Source organism: Seriola lalandi, unplaced genomic scaffold, assembly GCF_002814215.2.
Source record: "Seriola lalandi dorsalis isolate HSWRI2012SDOR001 ecotype SW California unplaced genomic scaffold, Sedor1 jcf7180002054583, whole genome shotgun sequence".
In the NCBI taxonomy this organism is placed as follows: domain Eukaryota; kingdom Metazoa; phylum Chordata; class Actinopteri; order Carangiformes; family Carangidae; genus Seriola; species Seriola lalandi.
Genome location: NW_019525136.1, coordinates 1,035,076 through 1,048,381, shown reverse-complemented (window position 1 = coordinate 1,048,381; position 13,306 = coordinate 1,035,076). Strand labels below are relative to the sequence as shown.

General features: G+C 41.3%; 1 protein-coding gene across 1 annotated transcript; it reads left to right on the top strand.

Moving 5' to 3' along the window:
* Positions 1-6,967: 6,967 nt before the first annotated feature.
* On the top strand, positions 6,968-8,539 carry LOC147818430 (uncharacterized). The gene is made up of 4 exons (XM_087177192.1): positions 6,968-6,988; positions 7,514-7,639; positions 7,875-8,197; positions 8,308-8,539. Exons 1-4 carry the CDS (start codon positions 6,968-6,970, stop codon positions 8,537-8,539), a joined length of 702 nt encoding a protein of 233 aa, XP_087033318.1.
* Positions 8,540-13,306: the final 4,767 nt, after the last annotated feature.

Below are 13,306 nucleotides of genomic sequence, written 5' to 3'. Positions count from 1 at the left end.
GTTGCCACCTGGCTCGGTCGTCTTGGGATTGTTCTCTTTTTGGAGCGACTCTCCCGCAAAATCAATATTCTTTCCCAGGACATGAATTGTCCTGTTTTTTGTGAAAATGCACTTCTAATTTAGAATTTCATACTTTCAAGTAAAACCTAATTTTTTTCCTTCTACTGCTTTTCTGTTTTCTTCCTAGTTATGTCCAATCCTGTGTTCGCTTTATTACCTAGTGACTGCCACCACATCCATGACCCCGTGAATTGGGTGGGTTGGTTTGGGCGCATGCGCAGTGGGCGCAGACACCCTCAGCATGCAATTTCCTGGTTCAGCTCCTGCCTGGCTGAACTCTTTGCTGGATGTCGTTCCCCAGCTCTGTGTCCCTGCATTTTCTGTCAGTCTCTACTGTCCTGACAAATAAATGCCCAAAAAAAATATAATGTATCCAACCCCCCTCCCACCCCCTCCGAGTGTCCCGGTTTTTCACACATCACAGGTGGCAACCCATAATGACAGCAAATTAACATTTGCTAATTAGCACTAACGCGAAATACAGCTGCGGCTGATGGGAATGACATTAGTTTTGTAAATATCTGGTCATAAACTCACTAACCTGAAGGGATATTACTTATTCATGCTGTCAGGAATAATGTCTGTATCAAAGTGCATGGTAATCCATACAATATCTGTCAGTGATGTTTCAGCCTGGTCCAAAGCGGTGGCCAACCGACCACTACTGCCAGCCCTGGAGCCCTGGAGATAAAACTGTGTGATGCCTGTTCATACTGTCGTCTGTGACGTTTTAATCTTTACAGTCATGCGGGGATTTATTGACAACATAATGACAGAGCGAACTTGTCCAGTGATGGTGTAAACAGTTCAGGAAATAATCATCTTGTTATGCTTGGCGTGCCTCTGTGTGTGTGTGTGTGTGTGTGTGTGTGTGTGTGTTCATATTTCCACCTCGACACATGATCAATATTCATTTCTCATCATCTTAAGGTCAGATAAAGCTTCAGGGAAAATGTTGCAGTGACGTGCCACGTTATTGATTAATTAAGGAGATAGAATTGACTCAACACTCTGAGAACCCCTGCAGAGTTTTTCTGTCATTTATCTTTCCTGTTGTCAAGAAATAAAAAGCATCTTCATGATGATGATTTCTGTGACTTCAGGCAGTCATCATCAGCAACCCCACTCCTCTACATAAACATATTCCAGCTGTGCTCTTTCATCCACTTATCCATTAAACTGAACAGCTTGTTATTCATTACTGCACTTTCTCTTCTAACCTCCAGTCTGCTCTGTATGCGCTGATCACACTCTCATTCTATGTGTATCTTCTCCTGCTGCAGTGGTAAGTTTAGCCTCAGGGATCATTACAATTTCATTTAAATCTCCCGCCTGACTCAATGTTTGTGTTATTGGAAAATCAGTAATAAATGTTGAGGATAGGGAAACATCAGGGGATCAAACGGGAGCCGAAAAGCAACAAATTGTCTTAACAAAGAAGTTGCAAATCTTCTGTTTTTACTCCTTAAAAAGCTTCTTGCTGCTACAACTCCCTCCTCTGAACTGTCACAGAAATAGAGAAATGACCACACTCACTCACACACCGAGAGTCATAGGAAACCACACTGTACGGCCAAAAGTATGTGGACAGCAGCTCATTACACACCCCATACAGTAACGGATCATCTCATTCCAAAGTCATGGGCATTAATCTGCTACTGTAACAGCATCCACTCTTTTGGGTTCAGGTTTCCTACCACATGTTAGATCCTGGCTGCAGGGTTTTTGCTTCCATTCTGCCACAACAGAAGAAGAAGTGAGGTCCAGCACCAAGGCCTCAGTCTTCCAGTTCACCTCAAAGGTGTTGGGTGGGGTTGTAGGGGTTAAGTCTTTTCAAAACAAACTGTTATGGAGCTGTCTTTGTGCTCAGAGGCATTGTTTGAATGGGAAAGAAGCCTTCACAAACTACTGGTACAAAGTCAAGTATATTATTGTTCAAATTGGGGTGTTGTACGGTGACCCAAAGAGCTCAATGCACTGCAGCTTATGAAAACATATAGACAAAACACAAACAAGAAAACATATCAGTTTGACAAGAGGTGCTGCAAATACTCACAACAGAAGTGTTTCCAGGGGACGAACCTGGTCGGGATGCATTTGTTGTTCAATGCCTTGCGTTATCATGACAGTAAAAGCATTGAACAACAAAAAGTTCTTCACGTTTGACTTTTTAAGTTATTTTATTTAATTTAAACAGAGAGAGAGAGAGAGAGAGCAAGAGACAATAAGGAAAATCAGGGAGGGGGAGAGAAAGAGAGAGAGGATGATAGGGCGCAAAGGGCCCCGGGTTGGACTCCAAACTCCTCCTCCCTCAGCACTTTTTTTGTGCCCGCTGGAAACACTTCCATTGTGTTGTGAGTATTTGCATTTGTTCTCTTAAGTTGCAGAGCGGAGAGCGCCTCCCCCAAAACTGATGCCACAATTATCTAAAATATAATTTTACATGGCAGCATCAAGATTCCCCTTTGTTGGACCTTCGCCCAGACATGTGCCACCACACATCAAAACTAATATATGCACAGAGGTGTCCTAACCCAACTGGGCATTCACAAAATTTTGGCCATGGAATACATATGATCTCTGCAGAGGTAGATTTGTCTCACAGATTGACAGTCTGTGTGTAAATGTGTAATCTGTGAATATAAAACACCTACAACTACAAAAAAAAAAATTGGAAACTCATAAATATAAAGCAGATCTGCAAATACACAAATTCTGTAAACAAAAATATATCTGTGAATACATTCTGTTAATTTTACAAATAAATGAAAAGCATTTGTGAATATCTTATTTCAATCATTATTTTGGGGGGAAAAAAAGCTCATGGAAGACTGTGTGCTCTTACTTTGAAAAGCGGAAATAGCGTTGTCAGCGTGCGATCGCACGTTTTTTCGAAAGTGGCCCAGTGATACAAGTGGATTTTCGTTCAGACTGCCGGGGAGTTTGTTTCAAAACTCTGTGTGTAAAATGCAAATCCACAATATGTAGAACTGAGATCCGCAAATGCTTCTTCTCTTCACAGACAGAAAACTGATTCACAAATGTCTGATTGAAAGTTGTAAATGATAGGAAGATATTCACGAATGCTTTTCATTTATTAGTCAATTCATTTAATGTATTCACAGATATGTTTTTATTTGTTGAATGTGTGTATTTGCAGATCCGTTTTATATTTGCAAGATATTTCCGTGAGTTTACAAATGTATTTTTTTGTATTTGTGGAAATGAATGTTGAGACAAATCTACTCTGATAGATCTCAAAGAGGCCCTCATCACCCGAGCTACTTATGCAAACATTTTCTTTCTACTCTACTCTACAGGCCTCTCTCTCTCTCTCTCTCTCTCTCTCTCTCTCTGTGCCCACTTCCAAAACCATGTTATCTGCCTTAATCCTCTCTTATGAAACATTTCTGTATTTCTCTCCCTTCATTACCCGACTGGTTTCTGAAGATCAAACAGCTGGCTTTACACAGACTGACATGGTGTTATGCTATTTGGATGTTCCTCATAATGAGATGATCTGTCCTCCCACACTGGATATTGAGGAAGACAAAGACCTGGGCTTTGTTATGCACAGCAGTAGCACTTAACAGTTATCCTTGGGCCTCAACAGCAGGTTTGATGAGACCAGTAAATGTCACTAGCTGTAAAAAGGTGAGAGTGTGTGTTCACACACACAGCTGGAGTCCAGTGAGGCTGCAAAAGTATCTGTGATGAGGGTGGGGGGGGCGTCGCAGAAACATGATTATAATTATTTTCAGCACTCGGGGGGAGTATTAAAGAGAGTGTCTATTTCGCTCCAGTTTCCTTGAAATTTATTACGATTCCTTTTAGAGCTGATGCTTAAGTGAGCGGGGACAATGGAAGAAGCGTCCCTCAACAGTGAGCAACCATCAAATTGATCAAAGCCAGATGAATCAGCCAGAAGTGCACAAAGTGGGAGCAGGAATGATAATGGACAGAGCTCTCGTTACAGGTCGGCTGAATGTCATCCCTGTCCAACCCCTGCCTGCTGTCTTTTCAGAACACACAGCCGCAGGCCTCACCCGTCACTCTCTGCTTGTACTGTCGGGTAAAAAGGTTCCTGAGCATTACCTTCTAATGTAACTTTCACTGGTTTCTTGTCCCTGAAAGACCCACTGAACTGAACATTATTAACTACTGTTATATGACTTCGTTAGGCTTTAAAAACTCACAACTTTGGCCGTGTGTTATTCACAGCTATGTGAGTAATACACTTCTACAAAATGTATCCATAGACAAAACACATCAACATTTAATTACCCTGCCGAATCCCTAATTGGACATTGCAAAAATAAAAGCTTGAATTAAATGAAGAATCATGTGAAAGCCTTACTTGTTCCTCCCTCTCCGCTGCCGGCTGCTAAACACCCGTCTTGTTTAGAGGCCTTTTAGAAGATGATTCGTCTTTTCTTCTCATTATTTTACAACTGAGCGTCCAAACAAAAGGCACTGATATAAGAGCTTCAGTGAGCCTGTCTTTCAGGAGTGTTTTAGGCAGTGGATTGTGTTTACGGGGGCGAGACAGGGAACTGTTGTTGTAGCCTTGAAAGGCTGCCTCACCAAGGCTGCCACGCATGTTATTTAGTCCATTTCTGTGTTTTTCTTGTTTGTCAGTATGTCCATTAATGATATCAGTGCAAGGACAGTCAGTACGCTGACCTCTCGCTGCCTCTCTCTCATTTCTTTTTTTTTTTTTATTTCTCTCTGTCTAGACAAGACATTTTGCGACATGCTGTTAATTAAATTAATCATACCACATGATATTACACGTTTCCTGGTCCAAATGTGGAAAATAAGATCCAACATCCAATAATCCATCCAACAGCTGCCGGACAGATTGGAAACTGGTTCTGCAGAATCATTAACTGTAATCACTACCAGCCACTACGACACCTCATTTCGTCCAGCTGTTATTTGAATTTACATAATTGAATGTCTGAGTGTTTCTGAAATGGGAACATGAACAAATAAACATTTGGAGATTTGAAAAAAACAAAGAATCATGGAATCTTAATCAAAATGTTTTGACTGATCCAGCAGTCAGACACTTGTAATGTTCTGTCTGTCAGGTTTAGGGTTAACTGGACCCAGACTCGGACAAACAAGTGAGTGGGTGGAAGAAAGGGTGCTTTAAGTCACTTACAGGAAGTATCCAAAAAACACTGGGAACACAGGAGCATGACAAACGGGAAACTTAACAAAGGCTAAACAAAAAAAACGATATACTGGGAGAACACGAGCAAGAGACACTAGGGAAACATCACAAACACACACAGAGTAAAACAGACAAACTAACATGAGACACACGAGGGAAGTGATCACAAAATAAAACAGGAAATGAATAAAATGTTCAAAACATAAATAGTCTAACAAAGTCCAAACAAAGAGTCAACAGAAAGAGTCCCGTCAGAGCAAACCAGGACACTTTCTGCAACCGAAATCAAATATCTCTGAGATGGGTTCGTCCCGACACTGTGTGTTTCACTTCCAGGTTGATTTGTTTTCACTTTCTGTCCAATTCATCCCCAACCGTCTTGATGTGGTTGAAGTCTGGAGACGGTGTGAAGCACAGTCTGGCTCTTTTTTCTCATTATCTTGCTGTAGGATGAACCCCTCACCAACCAGCCTGCCCTCCTTTGTTACTTGTCTTTTTCTATTAAATAGATGTAGCACTTAGTAGTTTCGCCCCTCACTTGGAAGTTGAATAAAAGCATCTGCCAAATGAGTAAATGTAAATGTTCTCACTATTCTGACAGCAATATACAGCACTACTTCCTGCAGTACAGTTCTGTCCTAATAATACACCACAACACAGTTTGCTCCAACTCTGCCTTTGTACAAGCAGGAGGTTTGGAAATGATCGAGAAAAGCTATGGCACCTGCAGGAATTTGTTTGCATTCAACTTCAAGGCTTCATTTACACTGAACAAAAATAGAATAACACTTTTGTTTTTACTCCCATTTTTCATGAGCTGCAATAAAAGATCTCTTTCCAAAAAACACATAGAAGGCTGACAAATGTGTTAAAATCCATGTTAGTGAGCATTTCTCCTTTATCAAGATAATCCATCCACCTAGACTTAGATTAAGTTTTAGGTCTTTTATTTAAACTCGTGGAAAATGGGACTAAAAACAAAAGTGCTGCGTTTATATTTTTGTTCAGTGCACTGTTTTCTTTTTTTTTCCGTTTTTTTTTTTCAGTTTTTGGCAACTGTTTGCTGCTTAACTTTGTTCCAATTAAGGTTATTCATGGACTTCAACTTCGTAACTGCATATGATCTACTTTTCAGATGAATCGTACAGACCTCTTCATTAAAAGGTGCTTTAGATATCATTTTGAAAAGCTGAATTGCTGTTAAACAGTCAGCTGTGATTGTGATTTGTTAGATGTGTACATAGTAATAAAAGATACTGATTGGGGGTCAGACCAGGAAATGTGTCTTTTTATTCTTCCATGTTCATGTTGGTGTTTCTCAGTGCTTGAACTTCTTAAACAAAAATATAATGTTAATATTCTCTCATTTCACCATAACTTCATGAATGTTCAGAATGAATCACATGGCAGTTGTAGAATGCCACTGAAACTCTGTTAGAACCTTGATGATCTAGAACAAATAATGAGAATGTTCAGTAGTTACATCATAACTGTGGAACTCTGAGATCATGAAGTTCATCTTGGTTAGAACCTTAAAACTCTTCACTTACACCAAGTTACCTGAACAGAGTAGTGCTCCTGTGCTTGGTCAAAACAAACCGTCAACATCTGCGATACCTCGACTTCAACAACTTCAACAACTTCATCAGAATTTCAAGTTTTCAAGTTGAGCTTCAGCTGCTAAATACAATTTCTCTCTGTTGCCATCAGTCTCTTCACTGAGCTGACATGGAAACACAAGGACAACAGGTAAAACTGAAGGTTTGTTGTAACCAGTGGCTAAAAAACCAACACTGGAAAGTAAATGAATACGCTTACAACTACTGTGCTTGAGTACAGTGTTGAGGTAGTTTAGTTGAATTCAGTATTTCTCTTTTCTGATACTGTATACTATTCCACTACATCCCAGTATTGCACTTTATTCTCCATGACTTTTATTTGACTGCTATGGTTTCTCTTTACTTTCATGTCCAAAACATTTGATCAACGTATAAACTATGATTGATTTATAAAGATAAACTTTCCATCAGACCTGTAAGGGATTTAAAATGAGCTCACTATTTACTAACTACAGCATTAAATTAATATTGTTTTATCTATCTATGCATCAATACTGATGAACTCGGCTGCATCATAGATACATTTACCTTTGATCATGTAACTACATTTAGCTGAAAATACTTCTGTACTTTAACTTCAGTCAGAGGTTTGAATGCAGGACTTGCTCTTCATGAACTTATAGAGCCTCGTTCTAACGCGTGTGTATTGTTGCAGTGTGTCGTGCCCATCCACCTGACAGACCACAACTACTGTCGGAGGAGAATGATGTCTCCACATGTGCAACACGCTGCAGGGAGACACAGATCCTGCAACAAGCGTCCACGCTGCACAAACAACCAGGTTTGACATTTGGACTGAGACCAAATCTTTCACTCTCTTTGATCATCTGTATGTAGAGCAACTTTTGAGATCATTAAAAGGAGGTTAATAGGACAGAATCTATGAAGGTTTTTTTAATTTGACAGTGGTCCTCTGAGGCTCATCTGATGTAGATTTTTCTCCTGCGAGATTGCAAAAGTTTTTCAAAGTCTTTCAGAGCTTGACATCCTCTCATGTGCTGCTGACCTTCCCCCAGGTGCAAGATTTCACCACGACACCGCAGCACTCTGCTACTGCTGCCAGCCTTCCCCAGAAGAGGAAACGGACCCCCGTGCCCGGTCCTTCCAGACCTTCTGCTGAACCTCTTGGGGAGATGAATTTGGCTAAGAGGCTTCGGTCCGCTATTTCACCTGCCGACCTGCCGGCGGTCTCCGGTGTCACCCCCAGACCCCGGGCCTTCAACGCTGATAACCAACAAAGCTCCGCTGATGTAAACAAAGACGTTCCAGTGAAGATACACCATCACTCAGTGGAAGAGTACCAGCGGATCTACCATGAAGTGGTAGACGATATGTTGAAGTATGTTGGTGTCAAAAACCATGACTCTTTCAATCACATCATCATGATGTCATTTTTCAACTTCGTATCACGTATATGATTTTCATTTCTCTTTCCCCCACTCCTCACAGATACAAGAGTGGGCGTGTCCGTCCATACTCTCTACAGCTCGGACGTTGCATCAAACAGAAGCTGTGGGAGAGACTGGATCGTCCCATGATCACGACGTCAGCCAATCAAGACGGACTTGTGCATGTTGACGTATCATACAGTGCTGGAGTCTATCCTCCCCTTTACCAAATTGACACTTCCAGAGAACCAAAACCTGGAACAGCACGAAAAAGAGCAGGTGGAAGGAAGTGAAACGCTATTCCTCCACCATCCCTCCACTGTACCCGCTACCACCCCCCTCCCCATTGGACAGGACAACTTTTTTTAAGGGCAGAAATATGCTATGACACTAAAAACTGAATTTGAATTAATATCAGCTACAACAGTGGTGCTGGTATTGTTTGTGTGTGTGTTTGTGTGTGTGTGTGTGTGTATGTGTGTGTGTGTGTGTGTGTGTGTGTGTGTGTGTGTGTGTGTGTGTCGTTGTGGCTGAATGCGGTCCTGGCGACACCGACTGTAGGAGGAACTACCACAGAGGCGGTTTTGAGTACAGGTGTCTATATGTCCGTCTGTCCGTGGACAGATTTTATATCTTGCAACACTTGTGGCACTTATAGTGATGATGAAATCTGTCCACAGACAGACAGACAGACACCTGCCAAAATACTCATAGCCACCTCCGTGGTTGTTCCTGGTGTCTCCAGGACTGCATTTTACCATGATGACACACACATACACACACACACCAGCCACCAGCCACACTGTTTCTTCCTTCTCTCTCTTCATTTCTCCTCTCAACCCAACCGGTCGAGGCAGATGGCCGCCCACCCTGAGTCCGGTTCTGTCAGAGGTTTCCACCTGTTAAAAGGGAGTTTTTCCTCTCCCCTGTCGCCAAGTGCTTGCTCATAGTGGGACTGTTGGGTTTCTCTCTTTAACATTGTGAGGCCTTGACCTCCAATGACTTCAATTCAGTTTCTACTGACAAGTATTTCTGCTCATAATGTCCCTGTCTCTTATTTGTTTGCTTTGTTTTGTTTTGTTTTCTTCACAATACAATAACAATAAAAAAAAAACCCACAATAATTAAGCTTGAATTTGTTTGAATCTAAATTAGGGTGAGTGTCTGTTGTTGGTTAATGATTGTTATGATAATGGGAAAACTCTTCTGTAACATAATCAAACTGAGTGTGTATTTCAAACAGGTACAGCATACTTCTGCTCCACTAGTTACAAACCATGTTTTTCCTCCTTCTATATCAGATGCATTTAGTTGGTCTCACCTTTGAATTAAATAATTCACAGATTTATATGTAAATGATATATTTACATCTTTTCAACAGCTCTAAGAACTTTTTTTTTCTCCCTAAACATCATTATTTTATTTTCCTGCAAATTCGCAGCTTTGTTATAAATAATGTCCAGTTTCCTGACCTGCCTAATGAAACACATCTACATCCAAATTGCTGTAGTTTGTTCTATGTAATATCTGACGCGTCTAATGCCAGTCATGTAAAGATTTGAATTCACTTACTTAAGTTTTCTTGAGTTTTGTCCTGAAGATAAAAGGCTAATGCTAGCATGCCTCCCCTCGAGGGAGCCAAAAACAGAACTCAGTCGTGACTTCGTCCTGAATACACTTTGCTCTTTTTTGTATTTCTGTTGTTGCCACGGGTATGTAGAGGGAGTTAGACATAAAGACCTACCAGTCTGTTACATTCTGGAGTTGAACTAAATAATAATATGACCCTGGCTCAAGAGACTACAACAATAGGGAGATGAAGATTAATAAAAAGATATTTTTATTAAACCAAATTGGGAGACTCAAATTAAATGTTCTGAGTATGAGGTGTTGAAAATCAGTAGTGTGTCATGTGCATGAGTGAGGTATGTGAGTTCAAGTGTTGTAAAGTGCAGAACTAAACATAAGCCTTAAACTAAGACACAACCAAATCCAGAAGATGCTCCCGTGGAGAGGAGCAGAGAGAGATTAGTTGGCAGACAGGACTTATATACTCTGAAACAAATGCCACAGGTGTTATACCACAGGTGATATACTAATCAGCTGCAAACAAAGAGACAGGTCAGAGAAACGATCCCAAACCCCCAAGAGGACCCCAGGGGTTGTCACAATAAAGTCTAAACTACTGTGGGTGGGAGGCTGTGAGCTGTGTGAGAGACAAAATAAGAAAGATAATCTGTCCGGTGGTGGCTCACCTGGTGGAGCGTATGCCATGTGGGCTCACTCCATGACCGGGTTCAGGTCCAGCGGCTATTTGCTGCGTGTCGTCCTCTCTCTCTCTCTCTCTCTCTCTCTCTCTCTCTCTCTCTCTCTCTCTCAGGCAAAGGCCTGAAAAAAATAACTTAAACAAAAAGATAGACTGCCTCTTCTAACTTTCTCTCTGAGTGAACATTTAACAGTAAATACAGCTGTGTTTACATGTTTGGTGACTTTGTCAGATGATGTCACAGTTATAAAATAGGATTTGACCATAGGCAGTCCAGACATACACTAGGTTTTGACCTAGTCTCGTTATAAATTGTATTCCTAATGACACATTTATTTTTAATTCTTCATATTGAACTTTGAGGGCTGGAACATCATTTATAGTAACTGCCCTGTTTGAATGAACAGTTATTATAATTTCATTTTGTTATTTCAGGCTGGTCATTTATCATTACAGAGAGTTACAAAAAAAAGGAAAAAAAAAAAGCCTTTTCCAACATGACCGGAGGGGTGGCAAACCCAGCAAACACACACACACACAGCTCATGATCTTTTTCTGTTGCAACAGATGAGTAAGGAATCAGACACCCAGTCCTGTCCTCTGCCTCTTCATCCAACTGCAGAACACAACACAGTCAACATCAGGCCTAATAATCACACATGGGATACAAAAGCACAGCTCACACACACACCCACACACACACACACACACACACACACACACACACACTTGGGGCCAGTGTCGTGCCAGTTCACAACTAAAAAAAATGAGTTCAAAGTTCAGTTCATACAGATGAAAATGAACTAGTTCACATTCATTTATTCTGTTTTTGTTTTTTTTTAAATAAATAGGCCGATATTCTTTTTCAATAGAACCTCCTTCTACCCATCCATCACCAGCGCCAAATCATTGCCACTCCCAAACTAAATGAATTATTGTACACCACTGAAGAACTACAGACATGAGTTATATTTAAAGTCCATATATAAATATAATCCATCTGAGTCTTCACTAGTTTGTTCATAAAACTGCTTCAAATGCTCGAACAAACTTCAGCTTCAGCAGTAGTAGATGCGTCTGTTGCGGCTGAAGAGCTAGCACCAGCCATGCTGGGCCGTGTCTGTGGAGGTGCCGTGAAACTGTGTAAAACGTGAGCTAAAACTGTCGTAAACGCTCACGTTCATCATTTGTAAACTGGTTCGTTCAGTTCAGCATTCACTAAAAATATTAACATTGAATGCGTTCATCCACAGCACTGCTTGGGGCGCACTGACATACACACACACACACACAAACTGAGACAGTCTTTACTATGAACAGCAGTGCTATAGAACAAGGGCTTGAACGCCCTGCTTTAGTGAGGCAAAATCACAATGTCCTTAAAGACACACAAATTGAACTGCTGTGCAATAAAACAAGCCAAAAAAATCTAAGAAACACAGCCGCAGCAGATAAAAACAATAGCAATGCAACAGCAGCATAATTCTAAATCCATATTCCTCCCTACAGAAGTTTTTCCTCATGGTTTTTTTTTTGAAAGAGAAGTCCTTGGTGAGGTTGGTTAAGTCCATTTTATTCACGATGTCACTTTCAACAGACATCAGAGACAGTTGATTCGGTCTGTTTTGGCCCATAGTGGATCTCAGTCTATAGTCCCAGTTTTGAAAATGAACGCTCCCCCCTGGCACTGATTATAGGCAAGGTCATTAAAGGGGACCCTTTTCCCTCATTTATAGTGTGTTATATAGGTTTTTGTGCATGTGAACGATCTACAGAGTGACAAGGATCACTGTGTCAGGGTAAAAACCTCATTTTCTCCTTTGTATGAAATGCCTCATTGGGGGTCCAGACATTACTTCCTGATCCTATTGACGTCAACATGTGCTGCCCACCTGCAAGCTGGACACGCACTCACACAAGGCACATCCCATAACAAGTTGTAAAGAAGAGTTTTCTTTAGTTTTGTAGCCATGCCACAGACACCGTGTTCTCAAATGCCTGCATAAATCTACTTTACTTTTTCCACGGTTCTCCACTGCTCCAAACCTTCTAATGTGAGCCCACACTTCAAGGAGGACTGCTTCAAAAACCGTACACAGTTAGACACTTCATTTTCACAACGGTTATTTCCATAATTCACACTTAATGTGGCCGAACGGGGTCACCTTCACAGCTTGTGAAGGTGGATCGAGTTCTCAGGTTCAGGATCGGACTCTTGCGCAAAATGATAAGGCAGAACCGAAGCAACCACAACTGTTTGTTTACACAAGACATGCTTAAAATGTCGTTGCCATGGTAGTTATGGTAAATGGACTTGCACTTACGTAGCACTTTTCTAGTCTTACTGACCACTCAAAGCGCTTTACAACACTTACCACATTCACCCACTCACTCACATTCATACATCACACTTTTATGCACAGTCACACACTGATGGAAGAGCCATCAGGGGCAATGTGGGGTATCTCAACCAAGGATACTTCAACAAATAAATGATGATTTGATGTCAGACACTCTGAGGAACAAGTTGTACAGGTTGATGGCCACAGGCAGGAATGACTGTGGCGCTTGATCAGCACACCATGGAGTGGGTGGGAGGTGTTGCCCAGGATGGTCTGTAGTTTAGACGGCATCCTCCTGTCTGACACCACCGCCGGAGAGTCCAGCCCCATCCCCACGTCACCAGCGTAACGGGTCAGTCTGTTGTCAGTTTTTTGTGTTACAACTAGGGTTGCAACCTTTTGTGCTAAGAAATGAGGGACACCCGTTGTCTGTAAGGGTCCACAGATTGAAA

Excerpts from the sequence above, each read along its gene's own strand:
- LOC147818430 (XM_087177192.1), top strand. The coding sequence starts at position 6,968 with ATGGAAACACAAGGACAACAG. Across the intron at positions 7,640-7,874 it reads CACGCTGCACAAACAACCAG|GTGCAAGATTTCACCACGAC; the intron begins GTTTGACATTTG and ends ACCTTCCCCCAG. Across the intron at positions 8,198-8,307 it reads GTGGTAGACGATATGTTGAA|ATACAAGAGTGGGCGTGTCC; the intron begins GTATGTTGGTGT and ends CACTCCTCACAG.